General features: G+C 40.6%; 1 protein-coding gene across 2 annotated transcripts in view; it reads left to right on the top strand.

The window, feature by feature from the left end:
- Nucleotides 1-94: 94 nt before the first annotated feature.
- The window catches only part of TDRD3 (tudor domain containing 3), a 110,684-nt gene continuing 86,215 nt past the window's right edge, over nucleotides 95-24,563 (top strand). The window contains exon 1 of one of the 2 annotated variants that reach the window (XM_061629958.1): nucleotides 95-491. In XM_061629958.1, the coding sequence (XP_061485942.1) occupies nucleotides 451-491 (41 nt within the window). In that variant the 5' untranslated portion in view covers nucleotides 95-450. The remainder of the gene's footprint in view (nucleotides 492-24,563) is intronic. The other variant, XM_061629959.1, reaches the window with a different exon arrangement.

Here is a 24,563-nt window from a genome sequence, read left to right on the forward strand (position 1 = left end):
GTGGCGGTGGGAGACTGGAAAAAACTGCCTTGCCGAAGTGAACCTGCACATCCCGTATTGAGATCCTCTTCTCTTCAGCCCGCAGTGGCGGCAGTAGTGAGCGCGAAAACCTACCGACCTACCTGCCAAGCGGCTCTATGGCCCCAGCTGCAAGAACGGAAATGGAGGGTGCTTTGACGGGTTGGCGTCAGAGGCTCCCTAACTTCCGGTAGCGTGCGAGTGGCGAAGTGGGGGGAGGGACTTTTTTGGCCAGAGGCGGGGCTGAGGCCTCCTCTGCGCCGCCCGCCAGCAAGGCCTCCCCCCCACTCGGGCACATACTCAACCCCCCCAGCAGTCCCCCCCCTTTCTTTGTGGGACGGAGTTTGGTAATTTTTGCCCCCCCCCGCGCACCTTTACCCACGCACACAGGCGAGGAACTTTGTGAGGAGGAGGATAGAAAGAAGAGGAGCCATGGCTGACAGAACAGCCTCGACTCTCTCCGAGTCAGGCTGGTGAGTAAGCAGCAGGGGAGGGCTCTGGTGTGCTGGGCTCTGGGAGATAACCTCTCTCTGGTTCTCTTCTTCTCTCCCCCCCCGGTTTTATTTGCAGAGCCTTTTAGGGGTCCCTTTACTCCCCCTTCTTGGCACTTTTACTTTGGCTGGGGGAAAAGGGGGGTTGGAGCCTTTCTCTGTAGGCCTCCTGTGTGGCTCCTTTTTGTTATTTTTTTTTTTAGCGGTTACAGAATTAAAAGTGGTGGGATCCTTTGAAAGGCTAACAGGTTTACTGTGATAGAAACTTTTGCCAAATTCCTGATGCGATAATCCTAAATTGGTATGCATAAGCATGAGTAGAATATTGTTGTTATTGGTGGGAGTAGTAACAGCAGCAGCACTGTATTTTTACATAGTGGCATCAGTGTACGTGGCACTATATGGATAATTCAAGGGGTGGGTGGGGAAGAAAAGACGTTTCTGTCCTGAAGAACTTCAAACTTAAATTAACAGCATGGGGCTACAATGGAGGGAGGGATAATACGTGATGAATATTTGCAAATGTCACAATTGTATTTGGGTTGTTTTCAGTTGTATTAATATGAAATAAAAACTGGGTTGTATTCATCTAAGTCCTTCTCAACTCAATCCCAACTTGTGGCTACCCTATGAGTAGGGTTTTCATGGTAAGCGGTATTCAGAAGGGATTTACCATTGCCTTCCTCTGAGGCTGGTCCTCCCCAGCTGGCTAGGCCTGCTCAGCTTGCCACAGCTGCACAAGCCAGCCCCTTCCTTGTCTGCAACTGCCAACTGGGCTCCTTGGGACTATGCAACTTGCCCACTGCTGCACAGGTGGCAGGGCCTTAACCCCTGAGCCACTCACTGGGGGGTGATCTTTAGCTGGCCTTTTACACCCAGGAGATACAAGCCAGGATTTGAACTCACAGACTCCCAGCTAGGCCCATTGAAATTAATGAACCTAAGTTAGCCATGTTTGTTAACTTCAGTAGGTCTAGTTGGATTAGCATTAAATATCACCCAGTATCAGTTTGTAAATAGCTATACAAAACTTGGGCTGCAGTCCTAAGGCCACTTACCTGAGAGTAAGCCCTGTTGAATTGAGTAGGATTTACTTCTGAATAGACATAGTTTGAATTGTGCTCTTAATAGCTCCCATACACTATCATAGCCTTTCCCTCCACATATGCTAGTTAGTCATTTGTGATTTAAAAGACTTGCTTTGGAAAACTTGCTTGTCTGCTTTTCTCTGCCTGGTTTTGTTGTTTTTGTTAATGGCTTTTAAAGTTTTTTTTACAGCATACTTGTTTTAAAGCTGAGGCAACCCAGTGAGTTACTGTTTACTAGTGGAGTTTATATGGCACTTTAGTCTCCAAAGTGCCTTGCGTATCTTATTTTAGTAATCCTGAACTGCCCAGTTCTCTGCTCTTATTGGTCTCATGTCCACTACAGAGATTCCTTTTTCCATGTTCTGTGCAGTGAACTCTGGATGTCAGTCACCCTGGAACTTAGCAAAGGAGATCGGAGTACTTGTGCTTAGTAATGTTTCTCACTACTTATTTATATGTACTGCACATTGGACTGTTGAATTTCCAATATGTTATTTTAGTACACCTTACAAACTACACATGATAAATCATCAATGTCATCCCTATGTTGTAGGTATAGTGGCTGAAGAAGAGAGTTTTGCTTGAGGTCATTAATGAATTTTTAGCAGAGGCAAAGTTTGAAGTAGGTGTTTCCAGATTCACAGCTCAATCTTTTAACTGCTGCCCTAGATGTTGAATCTGGGTTTCTGTTACTCCTCAGCACACCTTTTCACCTCAAGATGTTTCACTACCTTATGAAAATTAGGCTGAAACTGATGAGAATAAATCTTAAAACTAGTTGTCATGCAATGGGGAATCAAGGTGCTGCTCTTTGGAAATTTTTGGATTTGCTGTTGATTTCTTGAGTCCCCTCTGTGAAAATATGTCCTTCCTCTTTACTTTTCATCAGGTATATGCCAAAGCTAGCTTGACAGTTAATAGGTTAATGGCAATACACTTGAAGAGCTTTCCACAGCTTATTGCAGTGGTTCTCAAACTTTTTTGGTTTGCGGCGCACTGTAAAACATATAAAAATTTTCTGGCGTACTTTGTGCACAAAATTAAAAATATATTAATATATTTTAAACTATGAATAAAAATAAACTATAGAAAACTATTACTTACCCTATACAAATGGGTTTCTTCTCATTTTTAAAATATACTTTCATAATATTTGAGGCACACCTAGCCACCTCTTAGGGCGCACCAGTGTGCCTGGGCGCACCATTTGAGAATCACTGGTTATAGGGAGGTCTGGGGACTGTGTCTCATTTTTAGGATTTAGTTATCATAAAACACCACTTTTTACTAGGTGTACCCTACAGTGTTATAACCATTAACTACAAAATATATTCCATGTGCATTTGTTGCTTTTAAAAGCTATACTGATAACTAATAATTACTTTATTTACAGTGTTTTTACTGCTACAGGAAACCATTTTCTAGTTTCATATCTAACAGCTTTGTTAGAGAAAGCTGAATACTGTGAAATATTGAACATTTTGTAGTACATTTTAAGAGTGAGATGTTCAAAGATGCAAGCTTGATACATTTGTTTACCAAGTTTGTAGGAAAATGAATTAACTGTTAATATTTCAAGGGAATGCTTAGGCTCAGCCATGACAGCTGCTAGTTCACAACTGTGCTACAACATATTTATTCACTGATATGAAGCAAGATTACTTCCTTTTAGTTACTAATTATTTAGAATGAGGGAGGTTATAAGCAAACCTCTTCACCCACCCACTCCCTGCCCACCAGGGATTCAGGGACCAGTACAGTAACCAGAGGAAAAAAACGCTCAGTAATCATTAGCAATTTTATCTATTGCTTTTAATGTTACCCTTCATTATAAGAATATTCTAAAATAATTTTGTAAGCTTCAATGAATGCATGTTACAGTAACTGGGAACTCATGTTTACTTAACTTCTTTAGTATACAGAATGTAACCCATTTTAATTTCTGTATAAGTATTTCCATTTTTTCCCTCTAGCCAAAGGTATGAAATAAAGCATATTTAGTATAAAATAAAGCACATTTAATATGGCTTAAGTATTCAAAGCTTTGTTTGGTGTTTTATTTACTGGAATAGTTGAAGACATGTGTGCTCCTTACATTGGTTAAATTTTAGGGGGGGGGGGAAAGGATACTCAAATCTGTTTACAAACTGAGTTGCATCCAGAATTGTGCTCAGTAGAGTTCAGTTATCATTGGAGGAAGAAGGTGGGGAGGCGAACTTCACTTAACTGTTCCTTAGCCCTACAACCTATATTTCTCAAAAATTTGATTTGGAGAGTTGGGAGATCATCTGGAGCAGCATGAGGGGCTGCATGGGGAAGGAGAAGTCAGCAAAGCCTCCTTTCCCTCTTCCATAAAACTGGAGCCTTCACTGGATCTCGGTTTCTTTCATGAGTGGAAGGAGCCCTTCCATTCACAGAACATTCTGGATCCAACCCACTAACTCTAGCATGCCCAAAGAGCTGTGCTTTAGGAAATCTCTATATATCTGTGTATAAATCTTTTTCCGTCCACACATTTGGTGAACAGGTACAGAAGGAGTGGATCTGCACCCACTACCTCTGTCCCCAACTTCTGTGTGTTTGGCAGAAGATGAGAATAGATTCTTTACACATATTACTCATGTAATTTGGAATATCTTCACATGCTAGGGTTCCTGATCATGAGCACAGACCTACAGCCGGTTCTCAGTTTCTGCTGAATATGCAGAGGTGAAGTCTAGCTGTCTACCATATATTAATACAATATATGAATGGAGCATTAAAAGAAGGCTATAGTTAACTGGAAAAAAATTAGTTACAGCTTTGATATTTAGTTGTTTTATATCCCTGCATGTGTTATGTCACTAATTCTGTACTGTTTTTAATAGTTTTTTTATGTTTTTATATTGATGCATGCCACCCCTATGTTTTGTGAGAGAGTGGCATCTAAATATAAGTAAATAGATTTTATGAAATACTACATTTTAGAAAGGGAAACTTTCCTTCCTGTATCACTGACAACATTACATGAATGTTCTGATTTCTGGTAATGTACAGATCCTTGAAAAGCTTTAACGGTACTGGAGCAGTGCATGATCATTTTTGACAGGTGTATATGAGAACTTATTTTCAGATATTAACTGTATTTTATTGATACAAGTGAACAATGAAATTAAATGATTTGACAATGATGTTGTGTGGATTCTCCCTAAAAAGCAAGTGAACAAATAATGGCAGTTCCAAAGCACAACTCTATTGTAGAACTCTAAGGTATCTTAGGGAACATCTAAGCCCTTGTATCCCAGCTCGATCACTGAGATCGTCTGTAGGAGTGTTACTGATTGGCCCTTGAGTTGAGGCGGGCATTTGACATTAACACAAACCTGAGCCATTGGTGTAGTTGGCTCACTCATGTAGAATACTCTTTCAGTAGAGATTCAGCTGACATCTTTTATATTAACCTTTAAACATTCATTGAAAACTTTTCTTTGCCGCCAGGATTATGCAAACAATTAAGAAAAACATTTTCTGTCACAGGTAGCTGGTATGTTTTAATGTGGTTTTATTTGTGTGTGTGTGTGTGTGTGTGTGTGCGCGCGCTGTATATATAATTCTTGTAAACTGCTTTGATTTTTATGAGATGGTGGTATATAAGTATGTATATAAATAAATAAATCATGGTATAAATCAGTCCCCTGAATAGTGAGCTTTAGAATTTTCACTTCATCCCAGTATTGTAAATAAGTGGGCATTTGTGTATTATTTGCTGAGATTGTTTATGCGTCAGCATCACTGTGATGATGCTCAGTGCAAATGCTTTTAAACTTTTTTCTTTTTTAAAAAATACGTTTTAAAAACTTTAAAAATGTTTTTAAAGATGTTTTGTTTTAATATGTCTTTAATGGTTGTTTTGTTTTGATATATTTTAAAGTCTGTTTTTATGATGTATTAAAGTGTTTTTAGTGCCTTTGTTTGCTGCCCTGGGCTCCTACTGGGAGAAAGGGCAGGATATAAATCTAATGAGTAAAATCATAAATAATAAGTGTAGTCACTAGCCCTTTGAGGCAAATTATAGTGTTTCTTCTGGTAGGCCAGGTGCACTAGTAGTATAAAAAGCTGATGCCTGATTCCCTTTGGTAAGTAAAAATTGTTTCCAGGTGACCAGGCATACAAGCTTTTATAAAGGTTCTCTTTTCTTTTTAGGTGGCAAATATAGGTAGATATAGGCAGCTAGGCTAGTGCAAAAAAGAAAAGAAAAAAAGTCTGCCTAGTAACGTGTAAATTTATTTGCAAAGTTATAATAGTTTTGTAAGCTAATGACACAACATAGTGGTGTGTAACTTAGTACAATGACAGTTGCCATTTCAATTGTTATCTAATAAGTAGTAGAATTTACTAATCTACAAAATTTCCACACGTTTTAACATTAAGCTATAATTGAAAATGCATTTGATTTATGCGCAGGTTATCCTTTTGGTGTAATAACTGAATTGTTTTAATATAAAACAAACTGGTGCCAAATTCACCAGTTTGATAGCAAATGAATACTATCTTCAATCCATTTAGTAATAGTGTCCGGATGACTTTTTTTAAAACCAGGTCAAGAACCCTATTTTTTTTAAACAGATATTGATGTTTAAACTCCATTTAGACCAAGTGTCTAAGTGCTTGCAAATAATAGTTTTAAATGCCATTGAAAAAGCTGTAGCTCTAGATTGGTAAGTGGCTGTGTTCAGATGTAACACTGGCCTTTAACAAATTAGTTAGTAGATGCAGCCCAAGCACTCCTTCTTTGCTCCTTCCTTCCTTCCAGTGGGTAAATCAGAGTGTGGCTAGTTTTAGCAATACATCCAAACCAGTGTTCATTATTTATTTTCTTCCAAGGAAACCATTATCAGGATGTCAAGGTTTGGCTTCCCAATTGTAGGTTTTTGAGATGCTCAGGCTGCATGTGCTAAGTTGCCTAAGCATAGTTAATGACTGGTATTGCATCCAAATGTGACCATTTCTTAACAGAGCTCACAAATAAGACTCAAGGAGAACTATAATGTCATCCATGGAGATGGAAGGTTGTGCGAGGCTGTCTCTATTGGTCTTAAAATTATTAATTAAGGGGTGGTTGGGCACCCCTAGTCTGCTGGCCTGGGTTCTTCCCTCCTTGCATTGTTTTACCCTTTGTCAGCAATGATGGTATTGCTGCTTACTGTATGTCTTTTAGCCTTGGTTGCAAAAGGCAGGTAAGAAAGTATGGCTAGACTATCTTCCAGTCTGGGTACATTCATACTCTCCTCTTCCCACAGTAGAATGGGGAAAGAGCCAGAAGTCTTTACAGTCTCTCTGTCATTCTTGCTGTAGTGCTCCAGGAGACAGGTCCATATGTTTCATAAATTCAGATATCTGTGCTACCAGACTTTCTGGATTTTTAGTAGAATAAGTATTATCAAGTATATTGGTTGAGTAGTCATGGTACCATGAATCTCCGTGGCGCAGAGTGGTAAGCGGTAGTAACGCAGCCGAAGCTCTGCTCACGGCCAGAGTTCGATTCCAACGGAAGGAGGAAGTTGAATCTCCGGTAAAAGGGGTCGAGGTCCACTCAGCCTTCCATCCATCCGTGGTCGGTAAAATGAGTACCCGGCATATGCTGGGGGGTAAAGAAAGGCCGGGGAAGGAACTGGCAATCCCACCCCATATCTACGGTCTGCCTAGTAAACGTCGCAAGACGTCACCTTAAGAGTCGGAAACGACTCGCACTATAAGTGCGGGGACACCTTTACCTTTAGTCATGGTACCTACAGTCTTAGAACCTAGCTCAGGAGCAGCCGCTTATCTTCCCATTGTCAAAGTATGTTTGGGTTTTCAAACAATAGCCCTTAATGTTCCAAACTGCCAGCCACAGTGGAGAGGCTATGCAGAAAGTCTGCAAGTCTTTGTGTACTCTAGCATTACATTGTGTATTAAATCATAACACATTGTCTCAAAATGCAACATTCTACCATACAGAATGTCTATGAAAGTTTTTTGAGAAGATTATTTTGAAAAGTTATCAAAGGAGGAAAAAGCACATGGCAGCTCATAGTCACTCTTGTGACATAGAAGTAAAGTAATTTTTTTCCAGTTCTGTTTTGGCACTTAATCACATTGGTCACTCAGATGGACATTCTATACTAGGAACTCAATAAGATGGTGCTGCAGGACCTAACAGTGGATTTCTATATCGTTGACCATAGCATCCTTCTGGACCACCTGACTGAGATGGGTGGCTTGGCAACACTGTCTTGCAGTAACTCTAGTCCCTCTTCCTGGAAAGGTTTTAAACGTGATGCTGGAGGACGTCCACTAGATATGTTGGCTTTGATGTACAATGTCCTGCAGGATTCCATCTTGTTCCCATGTTGTACATCTACATGAAACCACCGGGAATGGTCTAAAGATTTGGAGCATTGTGTTATCAATATGCGGATAACAGCTTTCTCTCTCATTATTATGCTTAAGGGAAGCAAAGTGTCAGCAGTATGGTGATAATACTCAGCTCTGTTTCTCTGTAACATCTGAATCGGGAGAAGCAATGCAAATCCTGGACCAGTGCCAGGACTTGGTTGTAGACTCCATTAGCACCAACAAACTGACTGTGAATCTTATCAAGATGGAGGTTCTGTGGGTTGGTGGTTCCTGAGCCCGGATAATTAGTTAGTTGCCCGCTTTGGATGTGGGGTGTACTTCCTCTGAAAGAATAGGTTCATGGTCTGGGAGTGCTTCTGGATCCATCTTTGCCACTAGAGGCCCAGGTACCCTCAGTGGCTAAGAGGGCCTTTCACCACCTTTCGCTGGTAAGACAGCTGTGGTCATTTCTGGACTGGGAGAGCCTGACCACTGCTGTCCATGCAGTGGTAACCTCCAGGCTGGATTACTGTAATGTGCTGTATGTGAGGCTACCCTTGACGTTGGTCTGGTAGCTGCAGCTGGTGCAAAATGTAGCAGTGCGACTGCTCATTGGGGCAGGATATTGCCAACGTGTTAGCCCCGCTGCTGAAAGAATTGCACTGGCTGCCCATTAGCTGTCAGGCCAAGTTCAAGGTGCAGCTTGGGACCAGGATACCTGAAAGACCGTCTTAACACTTATGTACCCAGTTGATCACTGCACGCTGCAGGTGAGGACCTCCTGCAGATACTATCTTTTTCGGCACCTACTGAAGACCTTTCTCTTTCAACAAGTAGAGACCTCATCCCAATCTGCATCTGTATTGGAATTGTTTTAAGATTTTTTTTTAAAATATGTTTTTAAGATGTTTTATTTTTCAAATATTAAGTTGTTTTGTTTTTGAGATATTTTAAGATATTTTTAGTGTTTTGTCATCCTGGGCTCCTTCTGGGAAGAAGGGCATGATATAAGTTTAATAAATAAATAAATACATTATTACAAATGTCCTCTTTGTGAGGCTGTCTTTGGCCCTTGTTTGGAAGATGCAGTGGTGCAAAATGTGGTGGCCAGACTGCTGATATGGCAAACATGTGACACCACTCAACCTATCTGCTTTGGCGACCTCTCCACTATCAAGCCAAAGGTTCTTGTATTAATTTGCAAAGCCCTGAACAACTTGTCCAGGGTATCGTAGGGACTGCCTGAACCCTTATATCAGCCCAGTTCTGTGGAATGCTCTGTCAACAGACATTCAGCAGGCGCCTTCTGTTTTAACTTTGAAATGTCTGCTGAAAACCTAGCCAGGGTTGTGCAGGCAAAATGTTTTGATTTTTTTCTGTCAGTAGTCTCATAATTTGTTGAAATTAATGTAAAAAACCAGCCATATTGACAGAGTACCTGTAATCCTATTACTGACCTTGCCCCATACTCAGACCTTCATCTTACGCAGTTTAAAAGTGAAAAAATGCCTGGCTGATTTTTAATTAATTTAAGAAATTTAACATTGGATTCCATGATAGTGCAGGCATGCTCAGTAAGAACCAATTGTCAGCGTTCTAAAAGTCAGTCTCACAGCTGGTTGGCTTGGCTAATCAGGGCCACACCCACACAAAAGCTTTATTCCACATTAAACAGTCCTGGCTTCGCCTAAAGAATCCTGGGAAGTGTAGATTTTGAAGGGTGCTGAGAGTTGTTAGGAGATTCCTATTACCCTGACAGAGCTCCAGTCGCCAGAGTGGTTTAGGTGTCAGCCCCTCTTCTGGGGATTGTAGCTCTGTGAGGGGAATAGGGCATCTCCTAGCAATTCTCAGCACCATTCACAAACTACACTTCCCAGGATTCTTTGGGGGACACCAAGACTGTTGAAAGTGGAATAAAGGTCTGGTATGGCCAGTGATAGCTTTGGTTTAAATTTGGGTGGGAAACTACATGTGCCTGCTGTAGAATAAAAAGATAGGGGAAACAATGATACTGTTTACAATGTTTTCCTTTTCGAGAGGAAAGGGGCTTTCCCTCTGCCCACTGCCACCCACCCAATCTCCGCCTCTCGCCTCCACCTTCCTCCCTCCCCCTGCTCCCCCTCCCTGCCCCTCCCCCAGGTCAGTTTCACTTATCCTAAGCATTATTGTACAGGAGTAAATCCCACTGAACTCAAAAAGCATGCAAATAATCAAACCTAGCATCCCCTCCTCCTCCTTCCTATCCCCTCCCTCTTGCCCCCTCCCTCTTTCTTTGCCTCTCCTGCCACCTCCCCTTTCATTCCCCTTCCCCCTCCTCCTCTCCCTCCCTTCCTCCTTCCTTCTCCTCTCCCCATCTTCTCCTTCCCCGTGGTCAGATTTACCTATCCTAAGCATGATTGCACAGGAGTTAATTCCATTGAACTCAATCAGCATGCAGATGATCTGATGTTCCCTTCCCCTCTCTCCTTCCTCTCCCGTCCCTCCTCTCCCCATCTCCCTTCTTCCTCCCCTCCCCCTCTTCATTCTTCATCCTCGCCTGCCCACTCTAGCCTTCCCCCCTCCCTCTTTTCCTCCTCCGCTGTGGTCAGTTTCATCTATGCTATGTTTAGCAGAGAGGAAGCAACAATAATAAGACAGTTGATATAGTTCAGATAGTCACTTTAAATATGGTTTACTTTGCAATTTTAGTGAAGTTTCCTATAGTAAATCATTTTCTTTTGCTTCTTTCTGTGAATATTTGAGCTAAAGCAACCCTCTGCATAATTTGTGCTAAAAAAAACCCTCCAGCAATTTTGGAATAATGGCACTGACTGCTCTGTAGAATAGTCTCCAGTGGACATGAACAGTGTTGCAGTTTGCCCAAGATAGAACAGTGGAAGGTGAAATATATTCTAGCAAATTTCTAGGTGTGCTCTATGTTTTTGAATGACCATGCCTACCTTTCCTTAAGTGGAGTGGTTTAAGTGGAGTAGGCTGAACACATGCATCTCGGGCAGGAATGTTTTTCCCCCTCAACAGCTAGATTCATTGCCTAAGTAGCAACATGCTGTAATCAGTCTGATTATACATCAGACTGCAGTTTCAGATTCAGCTGTCAATGTACCCAAAAGAGAAATAGAACATAATCTTCAATTTGAAACACAAAAGGCTGTCTTCACCATCATATGACATTGACCAATTAAAAGGCTTTGAAATTAATAAAAATAAGTTTGACTTAGATTTCTGTGATGAATAATGAGAGATATATAATTTTCTAGGTTAGAATCTCTATAGAAACAGTAAACACAGGAAAGAAGAAAAGTAAGAACGCCAAACAGCATACAAAAAAATGTAATTCTCCATCTTTGGAGGTGCAGTCCCGATTGCAGGTGTTGCCACCACTCACCATATGGTCAGAGGCACACGTTACCAAATTCTTCCAAGCTACACAGGAAGTGGATTGGACTGTGAAAGACCAACCCAAATTGTAATTGCATTTTTACAAGTTTGTAGGGCAGTCCAATATCTCAGAGAGGAGGTCAGGTCTGGGGGGTCTACCCTGGTGCATTCATTATAGCTGCCCAATTTCCCTGCTTTTAAAAGTTTGATAGAAACGTCTGCTGGCTATGTTATGTGCCTTCAAGTCTATTACAACTTATGGCGACCCTATGAATCGGCGACCTCCAATAGCATCTGTTATAAACCACCCTGTTCAGATCTTTTAAGTTTAGGTCTATGGCGTCCTTTGTGGAATCAATCCATCTCTTCTTTGGCCTTCCTCTTTTTCGATTCCCTTCTGTTTTCCCAGGATTATTGTCTTTTCTAGTGAATCATGTCTTCTCATGATGTGTCCAAAGTAGGATAACCTCAGTGTCATAATTTTAGTTTCTAGTTATAGTTCTGGTTTACTTTGTTCTAACACCCAGTTATTCATCTTTTTCGCAGTCCGAAAAGCTCTCCTCCAGCACCACATTTCAAATGAGTTGATTTTTCTCTTACCTGCTTTTTTCACTGTCCAACTTTCACATCCATACATAGAGATCGGGAATACCATGGTCTGAATGATCCTGACTTCAGTGTTGAGTGATACATCTTTGCATTTGAGGACCTTTTCTAGTTCTCTCATAGCTGCCCTCTCCAGTCCTAGCCTCCTTCTGATTTCTTGACTGTTGTCTCCATTTTGGTTAATGACTGTGCTGAGGTATTGATAATCCTTGACAAGTTCAATGTCCTCATTGTCAGCTGTAAAGTTACATAAATCTTCTGTTGTCATTACTTTAGTATTTTTGATGTTCAGCTGTAGTCCTGCTTTTATGCTTTCCTCTTTCATCAGCATTCATTTCAAATTGAGATGTATATGGAATGCTTCCAGTCTGTGGGCCATTGTTTTATTTTCCATATTCGTTGACAAAATTTTGTCAAAATCTGGACAGATTCAGTCTCAGTAGCTTGTAGCAACTGTATTGGTATGCCATCTATTCCTGATGCCCTTTAATATCTTTGACACTGTTTCTCTGATGTGCACCACTAAGTATATTATTGTGTACTCTGCACATTGTTTTTAAAACTAATTGCTTAGTCTTTTAAATAGTCATTTGCACAGTGTTGGTGAATGGTGGAAAAAATGAATCTGAAATAATATGTCTCCCCCCATGAGTTCCCTTTTGTATAATACAAAGAAGCTGCAGATGACACTTTCTGATGTTTAAATCCATCTTCAGTTAACTTGAGTGACTAACTATATATGAAAGCTTTTAACTATTTAAATAGCTTTTTAAACTATTGCTTCTCTTAAAATTGTTGCTATTGTTTGCTGGCATGATTGTTCCCTTGTCTCTATTTCATTCTCAAGTTCATTTTTTTAAAATAAGATTTTTTTTTATACATAAAGTGATTAGTTGTTAATTTTACATGGTCTTAAAATTTTATTGCTGCTGATGTGTTGCAGCATTTTCTGTGTATTTTTGATGAAATGTTCGACACTGGCTGAGCAGGTGTAGTAGGCTGGCTGTAGTGGTTTCACACATTCCAACTTCTTAGCATGTTGTCAGAATGTTGTCTCACAGAAGCTGGATTGCAAAAGAAAAATTATAAAAGCTAGGAAAAAATTGGGTTCTTCCGAATTCTTCCGTTTTTTTCCTAGTCTTCACATCTCTACTCTACAAGCTTTTCAAGATATGCTGAAAAGTGAGACAAGGTGCCAAAAAATATAAAAGATAGGGGGCGAGGAACCCAGGGTCAAGGTGACTGCAAGAAGAGAGCAAAATTGATGATGTAGTCAGGGAGAAGAACTTGAGGAAAAAAGTGCATAGCTGAAAAAAGGTGGAGCCAAGACTCAGATATTCGTAAAGAAGCTATTTCACCTTTCTTTCATGTTGAGTCTTCAAGTTAGTTAGCACCTTGGTCAAAAAACACTACCAGAAAAGTGCAACTTTGAAAGCTAAACACAAAAAAGAAATGTTATCATTTAATAAAGCAGATTAATATTATGTATCTGCAGAAGGCCCAAGGGAACAATTCTACAGCCCAGTTCCTTTGGAAGTGTATTATAGAGTGAAACGGGTGGAAAAGTCTTTTTTATAAACACATAAGACTGAGGGTGTTCTGTAATCATCTTTGTCTGTAAGCTATCCATAGTACCTCTATGGTAAATGTTGTGGTCACCTGAGCTTCCACGGTTTTTGCCAAGCGGTTGGTCTGAAATAGGCGGACTGCTGGTTGGAGACCCCACCAATGAATATGCTTAGATATAGGAATATCTTAGGAAAAATAATTAGGAGCCCAACAGCGTAAGATCTTATGTTTTATTTATTATCCTATAAAACATACGTATAATGCTATGTGTGGCCGTAGCCAAGGAATTGCATTGATCTGTATTCCAGATCAATACATCACGTTACAAGAGATGTACACCATGTTATATATCACATTACAGTTATCTTTAACACTGTCAGTAATGGAGTTTTCTCACCCTTGTTGTGTGTGGATCTACAGCAGGACAGCAGTCTTCTGTTTTTCTTACCAGGCGTAACCAGCACTGGTGATATCTTTGGGGCTGTCTGCCTTACATAGACCTTATATAATTAATCTTATATGTGAATATATCTCCTGGCTGTACTTGCTATTGTATTTTCTGACTGCGTTTGCTGCTGGCAGCTCTACTAGGCAACCCTGGATGAGCTGCTGCTAGGAAGGCCTCATGGGTTTCACTTCTCCAGGCCAACTAGCTCAAGATTGTTGGTGCACCTGTTGGCAGTCAGCTCAGGCAGCTGAACCTGTATGCTGCTGAAAAGGTGACCATGAACAGCAAACACAGCAAGCAGCAAAATATACCTCCTGCTATCACTGTGCTTACTTTACAGAAAGAACATTGGCTAGGTTCCCAGAAATGGGAAAGAGAAAACAAAAAGACCAGAATAAAAAAAACTAACAGTTTGTAACTAATGGTTTGTTGCCAGCCAGAAAGAATTCTATATACCCCTACATTACTCATTCTCATACATGACAGCGGAGAGCTTGCAATGATCAATGTACAGAAAAATAGAGATGCAGCCCACATGAGGGGGCAGGGATATTCAGTGGATGACTGGAAAAACAGTATGAGAGTCACCTCTGGAACTGTTGTCCTACTGGTGTAAACAGTCTTGTAAAGCACTCACATGTACCTATATGAACAGAGCAGTACAACACAGTGACAACTATAACTTCATCCTTTAAGAAGATAATTACAATAATGACTTTTATGATCAGTTAAAACATTTGAGACTTCAAACATTCTTCATCTTTGCTGTTTTATGTAGTTTTCATCCCTCAAGATGATACCAAACTCCCCATTTTAAGGGAATTCTGCTGTTAAGTGAAGGGGTGGTTGGTTTTACATCAGGAATGTTACTTCAATAGAGAGATGATCAATCAAAGATCAGCATCCAGTAGAAGAGGAAGAGAACTGTATGTAGAATATTCCTCTGCCTCTGTAAACAATTTTATCTATAAGTGAAACTAAAAAAACCTTGCATTATTTACACATTTTGCACTATCTGTTCTGCAACTTTTCAGTGACACTCCCAATAATTATTTCAATAATTAAGGGTCTTTACTGGTCAATTTTGAGTCTTCTTGGGCCCATAGTAGGCAAAATATGTGAAACCTATAAGCTCAGATTGGATGTTACTTATTTTGGGGCTCTCTCACACTTTATAAAAAACTTAATTAGAATGTCTTTTTCATGATCAGTACAAGCTATGGTCATTCTGTAACTTTACTGGAATTTATATATATGTTTAACTTCATGGAACTATATTTACATTGAAAAACAAAGAACTAAAGGTTTTAATTTTCCTGAGACATTTAATGCAGTGAAGTGGGTGTTTTGGAAAATTTTGAATTGACAATCTTTCTGATGGCGTAGAGTGTGATATAATTTAGCATGTTATTTTAACTTGTTTTTAGTACACAAGGCTAAACATATTTATTTGCATTAATATTTCACTTTTCCCCAAAGTGGCTCAAGATGGCATACATGATCAGTGCCGGACTTAGGCATAAGCTAAACAAGCTACAGCTTAGGGCTTCACAATCCGCAGGGGCCTCAAAAAATTTCAGAATTTTTTTGGGTTTTTTTTTTAATTTTATGTGTACTGAATATATATATATCTGGTGTAATTTTTTAACAAAGGGCCTCCAAGCTTTATATAGCTTAGGGCCTCACCAAGTCTAAATCTGGCACTATACATGATTCTTCCCCTCCTCATTTAATCCCCACAACAACTCTTTGAGGTAGGTTAGGCTGAGAGATGGTAACTGGCCTAAGGTCACCCGGTGAACTTCATGGGTGAGTGGGGATTTGAACCCTGGTCTCGCAGGCCCTAGTCAAACACTCTAACCACTACACAGTTTTGAAGCTGCCAAGCTTGCCTAATATTTATTTGCAATTGACATCTGTTCATTGCTACTAATACATTTATGAAATTGATTTTTTTCTGCACAAAAAGGCGCTGAAAATATTTCCACCCCACATCACTGACTTAATGCTCACACTACAGAGTATTGTGTACTGTATATAGCTTATTAACTTTTTACACTGTAATTATTATTAATGGAGCAAATTGTGCACTTAAAAAATTTTGTTTCATTCAGATTACTCAGGCAGATTTTATTCAGAAATACAATAGTATGAAAAGTGAATTAAGGATTATTAAATGATTACAAATTTAGTCCTATTTTGAAATACAGTATGTTTGGTTTGTTTGAATTCTGTTTGTTAGCAACCTATTTGGCCTTGATCAGTCCTGCATGACTCATATGAAATGGAGAGATGGCAGTAGTGAAGGTTCTTGTCTAATATGATAACTTGCATATTTTAAAATCCATGTCTTTGCAATATGTACAGGTGCTGACTTGCTAACTATAACACAGGCTTGCAAGTAAATTCATAATTATTTATTACATTTCTATCCTACCTTTCCTTCAAGGAGCTCAGGGCGGCATATATGACTCTCCCTTTCCATTATATCCTCAAAATGACCCTGTGAGATAGGTTAGGCTGAGAGACGGTGACTGGCCTAAAGTCACCCAGCAATCTTCTTGGGTAAGTGGGGATTTGCATTGTGGTCTCCTAGGTCCTACTCCAACACTTAATCACTACACTACACTGACTAGCCCGCTCTTTCTTTGTCTGCCCATCTATAGCTTTGCCAAATTATTTTTTGTACATTGCTGACCTAAAAAAATCAATTGCCAATGTAGAAAATTTCCCCTGCTTGGCAGCTGTTTTTACTCTGCAGGCTGCTATGTCAGCAGCTATTTAATAGAAAACTTACTACATGCCCGGTTTAAAGTTAGTAGAGCTGTAGGCTTAAGTATTGCCATTCACTGGCATCCCTTTAGGTAGAAACTTTAGGAGATACATTTTTAATTATTTTGAAACAAAACCTCTGATGGGAACCTGTGTTTCTCAAACTGTGCTGATGGCAACATGTCTGGCCATCACACAATATTGCAGTGGGCAGATCACTGAGAAAACTTCAACACTGAGAAAACTTCAACTGGTCCTGCTAGCCCTGTACTGGCCTCGCCAGCTGTGGTTCTCAGTCCTGCTCTCGCTATTAAGAACAGACCCTTGGAGGCCAGACCGTCTGTCATAGGGACCAATCTGGCACCCAGATCCCGACTGGCTGAGTCTGATGGCTTGGCATTTGAACAGAGGCAGTTGATTCGCACAGGCCTATCACAGGAGGTTGTTGATACAATTCTGGCGTCTAGAAGGCCATCAATGAATTGCATCTACTAGAGTACTTGGTCCACCTTTTCCAAATGGTGTGCATCCCACGACTCTCAACCCTCTCAAGCCACTGTACAGCAAGTGTTTCAGTTTCTGCATAGAGGTATGAATATGGGTCTAAAACCTAACACCTTGCGTCGCCAGGCCTCCACCATATAGTCAATTCTATCTGTTAATTGTTCTGGTGTTCCCATGGGCTCACCCCCGCTCATCAAATGTTTTTTAAAGGGAGCCGCTTTCCTCTCCCTGGCAGTGTTTCACCATTTTCCTTCCTGGAGTTTACCAAAGGTCCTGCAAGCCCTGCAGCACCCTCCTATTGAGCCCCTTAGGTCAGTGCCATTGCAACTGTTGTCCTTCAAGGTCCTATTTCTGGTGGTGGTCACCTCGGCAAGAGGAGTTTCAGAGTTGGGAGCATTGTCATCAGCCCACCATCTCTGCATTTTCCATAAGGACTCAGTTGCGTTGCGTCCAGATTCCTCCTTTCATCCTAAAGTCAATTCAGAGTTCCACTGCAGCCAGGACATTGTTCTTCCTTCGTTCTGCCCTAAGCCCATTCATCCACTGGAGAAGGCCTGGCACTCTTTAGATGTTCGTAGGGCTCTCAAAACCTTCTGTCTGAAACCCAGGACATAAGATGAACTGATTCATTGTTTGTATCCTTTCACCCACAGACACTGGGGAAAAAGGTTTCTAAATCCACCTTGTCTTGTTGGTTGCGCACCTGCATTGCACTTGCTTACAAGTCGCTTAAGCTTCCAGTGCCTAGTAAGATCACAGAGCACTCAGCTAGGTCGGCAGCTACTATGGCTGCATTCGCAACCACTGCACCTCTTGCAGATATTTGCAGAGCAGCTGTATAGTCTACTCCAGATTCCTTTATCAAGCATTACAAGATAGACCAATACGCCTCTGCCAATGCCTCTTTTAGGAGGTGTGTTCTGCAACAGGTTCTTTCTCATACGTAAGCAGTTTTGCTGGTCTTGGACCGAAATAAATAAATATATATAAATACGTAAGCAGTGGGTGGTCCCTCCCTGTTGGGGCTGCTTTGGTACATTCCACGTGATGGCATGCTACCTGGGGAAAACGGACCATTGGTCTTACTTGAAGGGTGGTTTTCCCAGGTATCATGCCATCACGACCCTCCCTGTTGGAGGATGCCTGGGTGTTTTGTACCACCTTTCAAATTATTTCTGTTCAAAGAAAGTTGTATTGCTTTAGATTGTGTGACTGAGTCAAGACCTTTCTGGTTCTATTAGGAATGAATATGGTTCTGTGTTATTTGGGCAGTGTCCCTATTTTCCTTGCTGGTAGGCCTGTTGGCCCTTTTGTACCTTTCCAGATATCTCACTTCGGTCTTGTCGCGAATTAACTGGAGTGGGAGGGGCATGGATGCCCCAGGTCTTGACTTCAGTACATTCTTGTTTTTGGATGCTAGATGGCGCTATAACCCATGTGATGGCATGATACCTGGGAAAACCACTCTTCAGGTGAGGCCAATGGTCCGTTCTAATGTTGCTTCAGCAGCAAACGCACCAAGGTTGAGCCTCCTGTAGCTGAAGCAGCTGCATCCCAGTTGTTAATCTTGCCTGCACTGGAAGGTGCTTCTGGGTCAACCTACTGCAGTAATCCTCTACTGTGACGGAGCAGGGAAACGTTTGTTGCACTGTGGCTTTTGAAACAGAGTCCTTCAAGTCCAAGGATGAGGATGGTAATGCTTCAAGGAGCACTGGTTTCACAGGCTAATCAGATGGAAGTTCTTCTGGGGCTAGCCCTACTTGGCTTTCATCTTCTGGTTTGGAGTCCTCTACCTCACCCCTGAGGGGAGTCTGGCTCCAGGGTCATCATACCCCCCCGTCTCCCTCCCTTCTTCCCCTCCCCCTCTAGTTTTCACTAACAATGGTGTCATTCTGGAATGCTTCTCTATGATGCTAGCTATTTCAAAGTGAATTTCATTCTAAATAGAGAAAGTTCATTCATAGCTATTAGTTGGTAACCATTGTGTGATGACGTTATTTGATATTGCATTTGTGTGTCACATGAGTTTTTCTCTTTTGGGGTACTAACAGCAACTTGGAAGTTCACCATAAAAGAATTGCTACAAAACTCCAAACAATGACTTAAATGATCAGTGTACAAAGATAGTGCTCTGGGCTGCAAACATGAGTGGGCACATCCCTTTTAAACCTTTGGCACAAGCTTCCTTGATTGCTACTTACTGCAGTGTAATGATGTGATTTCAACAAGATTCTTGTCTTTTACATCAGTAAACTAAATTTAGTTACACTTCTGAAGTTGGAGCAGAAAAGTTTTCTTCTGCAGGCTTTGAGATAACTGAGAGTTTTCTTTCAGTGACTGACATTTAACACCTTATATGAGAAGAGCTGTCTGCCATTACTTTAGTTTCTATTAATTGCTTTTTCACATGCCTTTCCCCTCCTGACTCAAAATTCATTCTTTGTTTATAATTGCCAGATATTAGTTCTGAAACGTGCTATGCATAGTTTGGGGGGAGAGAAGGATACTTGGTCAACTACACTTTAACAAAGATGGTGTGCATCCAATGCATCTCTTGCAGAAGGCACAAACTACATACAACTACTGCCTAATTGCTAATTGCATTAACATTTAGAAATGTTAAGAACAATAGTCTACAACATGGGTCCCCAAACTATGGTTTTTGGACCACCAGTGGCCTGCAAATTTCATTCAGATGTGCCATAACATCTCTGTAAAAATACAATTAAAAATCACAGTGCCTAGCACACCACATTACAATTGCTACAACAGGCAGAAAAATCATGAAGTGGTCCACCCAGACCCTCAGCAATGTTCAAGTGGTCCATGGGGAAGAAAGTTTGGGAACCATTGGCCTACAATATTTTTCAGGCCCAGGCACTCCTGTGTGAAACTCCAGTTAACCAGGTGGTGTCCATGGTGCAGATATGACTTGACTTAGATGATACTTGGGCATGCCCTCCCCCCGTTCTTCCCCACCTCCTCTCATGGAATAGTATACATACTGTAGATTAGGACAAAGCTGCATGCTTCATGAGTGATGAATCTTCTGCTCCTGAAAAGCAGTCATGGGGATGGGGATTCAAATCGGGGCAGGATGAGGAGTTGCTAACCCTGCTCCCTCCCCTAAGTTGCTCGTTGCGATACAGGCATTGCCATCCAAATCTGACCCCCTCCCCTAGCTTTTTAGAAGGAAGTTAAGTTGAGAGATTCAGTCACCATTTTTCCATGTAACATCTTGTTTGCCTATTGATGTACATATGTAGATGTTTATTGATAATTGATTGTAAGCTAATTAGCACTGTTTTTGCCATAGCATCATAGACATTAAGATATGAACTATAAGATGACCAAGGAATTAGTTAACCGTGCAGCAGTTTTGTCATCTTATCCTAAAGTCTGGACAATGTGGTAAATAGTTATGGGCATCCAGTGGAGATTTCTCATCCTCATTATCTCTCCTGTGGCATCCTACTGCATTGAAAGCTGCTATGTGTTGGGAGAGATTAAATTTATGTTATACTGGACATGCATGTAACCTGTCATGCTCCAAAGAATCTCACTGGCTTGTAGACATTATGACAATAACTCAGATGAAATCTGATTTGAATGTTGCAATGAAATTACTCCATACTACTGATCACTACTGAACTTGTAATTGTTGTCCCTTATTGCCATTGTGTGCTCTAATTGTTCATTTTACTGACATTGCTATTCTATTTGTATTAATTAATATGCCACTTAATGCCAAAGTCATTTCTAAGTGGTTTACAAAATATAAAAACCAAGTTACACAAACATTAAATTGTAAACATCCATAATTTAAATACACAATAAAACGATACTGTTTAAAAATACAGCTATAAAACAGGAGATGGATTGAGAAATCAAATGAATGCCTATTTCTAAAAGCCAGTGGAATGCCAATACAGATGGGGCCTTGCATGTTTCAGCAGCGAGTGCATTCCATGACACTGGTGCTATCAGTGGTGGTTGTATTCACTGTGTTTTTATGATACTGTGAGCTGCCTTTGGTGTGTTTTGCCCCAAAAGGTAGCATACAAATAATATGTGCGGTATTTTAAAAGATCCTTTATCCTAAGACTTTCTGAGCATCCCTTGTTTCCCCTCTTCCTCTTTTTTGATCTGATGGAAGAATCTCATAAGTGACAATGCAGTAAACATTCACTTGACGTTTGTGCACTGTTCCCCTAATTCTTTCTTTGTTCCACGGAATGTTTTAGATAATGCAGGTGAATGTGTAGGAAGTTATTGTGTAATGTAGTTTTGAGTGCTTTTTGGATTATACCTTAAGACACATAGGCTGTAATCCCATGTGCATTTATTTGGGAGTGAGTTCCGCTGAACTCTTTGAGACTTTCTGCTAAGTCGGCCAAAATAGTATTACTCTGCATAAGTGATAGACTTTGTGAAATAGAAGAGAAAAATACATATTCAAGTTGGTCTCTTCTATTTTAAGAAAATAGAACTGAACAAATCAGTAAGATTGCTACTTAACCAGAAATCTCAAATTTCCCAGTCAGTAAAACTGGTGTTAGATCTAAGAGTAACCATTTATACTTGGAAATTGTCTTCCAATTTCAAAACACTTGTTAATTTTTAGAAAACCAGAACCTGATATGCAGCAATAGTTCCACCCAGTGGTGATTCCATAATTATACATTGTGACTTGTTCTAGGCTTTATTAGACAAGAAAATTCTGTATGTCTTGTTTTGTTTAAGTACAATATGCTTTCTGGTTAAATGTAAGATGTTAGCACAGAATATAACACTCCAGCCACATTATCAATCACATTATCCATATTTTAGTGTTGGTTCACTTCCTTCTTCATAATATTAACAAAAAATGCTATTGACTGGCATTATGAAATGTTGTGTGTAAGTACCAGAGGTGTGGACGAAAGACTGGATTCAGTCTGCTTTGGAAAGCAGGTTGATTCAGCTTGGAAATCAAGCTGTTTTGGAAAATACCTGCTTCAACTTGACTCCAAATCAGAGCTTTGCTTCAGAAAGTCCAAGGTGTTGTATTCATTTTAATATTTCATATGTATATACATCTGATCCTTAAGATCCTGCTGGGAAGAAGGGCAGGATATGAATAAATAAATAAATAAATAAGATCTTCATTGGAGGCTTTGCTATGAGTGCCCCTACCACATAAAGTGAGGAGGTGGTTATAGGGGAGAGGGCTTCCTCGGTGTGGCATGGAGCAGATTCTGCTGAAAGGCTTACTGATACCATCCTTATGGGTTTTTCAGCATCAGTGGAAGAACTTCTTATTCATCCAGGCCTATTAAACAACTTGTTTGTTTAAGGTTCTCAAAATTATGATCCATTTTTTATTGTGCATCTACTAGGGAAAAATTTTTTTGATGCTCCATTTGTTTTGTATTATATATTTAATATTGCATTTTATTCTTTAAATTTTGTGAGCTGCCCACCGAACACATGTTGTTTAACTTTATAAATGTATTAAATATATAATATTAAATACATTTATTTAAGGCATTTTTACCCTACCCTCCAGGTGAGAAAACCTCCAGAGTGGCTTACAAGAATCAATAGTAATAAGCTTGAGTCCCTGCCATGAGGCTTATAAAAAAAATGACACACAAAAGAAAAAGGATTGGGAGGAGAATAAAAGCAAACTCAGGCACTAGATCTTAGTTACAGAGTTCTTGTGATGACCTGTTGGAATGAAAAGACTTCAAGGAAGGAGGAGCCAAAAGCTGTTGGTGTCTCAGCTGAGCTGATGAAGAGTCCCTGCTTTCCTACCCTCCCTCTCTCTCCCTGTCATCTATAGCCCTCTTCAGACAAACCTTGAATCTCTCCCAAGTGGCCTGCTTTGGTTCAGGATTCATCCAAACTGAATGCCAAATCCCTAAGAAGTAATCTGTACTTACTGCTTTCAAAAGTGGTCTACTGCAACTTTAATTAATTATACAGCCACAAGAGTGGCTGTATACTGTAGCCAGCATGGATTTTTCACATTCTGCAATGTTAAATTGAAAATACCCCCCATGCCATTCTGATGCTTCCCATAAGCTCATTTCAAAACAAAACCTACAAAACTTATAGTACTGAACTCAGAAACGCTTGCTTAACAACCCTCTCAATTTTCATGGCGATACACAAAACAGTCAGAAAGAATTGAGAGTTCAAAGTCTAAAGACAGAGAAAAAAACCCTAGAGCCCTTTTGGACTTTTTTCTCTGAGTTCTCATAATCTGTTGAAATTCATTAAAAATCAGCCATGTTTGCAGAGTACCTGTAATCCTGTTACTGACATTGTCCATACTCTGACCTTCATCTTCTGCAGTTTAAAAGTTAGAAAAATGTCTGGCTGATTTTTAATTAATTTAAGAAATTTTCCCTTGAACGCTATGATAGTGTCGGACATGCTCAGTAAGAACCAACTGTCAGTGTTCTAAAAGCCAGACTCACAGCTGCTGGGCTTGGCTAATTGGGGCCACACCCACACCTGACATTTATCTCACTTTACACAGTCATGGCTTCCCCCAAAGAATCCTGGGAAGTGTAGTTTGTGAAGGGTGCTGAGAGGAGATTCCTATTCCACTGACAGAGCTCCAGTGGCCAGACTGGTTTAACAGTCAGCCACTCTGATTGAAGGTCTGTGAGGGGAACAGGGTGTCTCCTAGCAACTCTCAGAACCCTTCTCTAACTACACTTCCCAGGGTTCTTAAAGAAGCAATGACTGTCCAAAGTGAAATAAAGGCCTGGTGTGGATGTGGCCAGGGACAGCTTTAGTTTAAATTTGGGTGGCAGGCTACATGTGCCTGATGTAGAATACAGTGGTGGGGGAAACGCTGAAAAGCAATGATACTGTTCACAATGTTTTCCTTTTGGAAAGAAAAGGGGCTTCCCCTCTGCCCAGCGCCCACCCACTGACCCAGTCTCTCTTCCCACTCCTCCTACCCGCCCTGCCCCTTCCCCAGGTCAGTGTTGGACTATGACCTGGGAGGCCAGGGTTCAAATCTCCACACAGCCATGAAGCTCACTGGGTGACCTTGGGCCAGTCACTGCCTCTCAGTCTCAGAGGAAGGCAGTGGTAAAACCACCTCTGAATACTGTTTACTGTGAAAATCCTATTCATAGGGTCGCCATAAGTTGGGGTCAACTTGAAGGCAGTCCATTTCTATTTTCAAACATGATTGCACAGAAATAAATCCCACTAAACTCAAAAAGTATGCAACTGGTCAAACTCACCCTTTTCCCTCCTATCCCCTCCCTCTTGCCCCTTCCCTCCCCTCCCCCTCCAATCCTCGCCCTCCCCATTTTCAGTTTTACCTAT

The sequence above is a fragment of the Rhineura floridana genome, chromosome 5 (genome assembly GCF_030035675.1).
Source record: "Rhineura floridana isolate rRhiFlo1 chromosome 5, rRhiFlo1.hap2, whole genome shotgun sequence".
Classification (NCBI taxonomy): domain Eukaryota; kingdom Metazoa; phylum Chordata; class Lepidosauria; order Squamata; family Rhineuridae; genus Rhineura; species Rhineura floridana.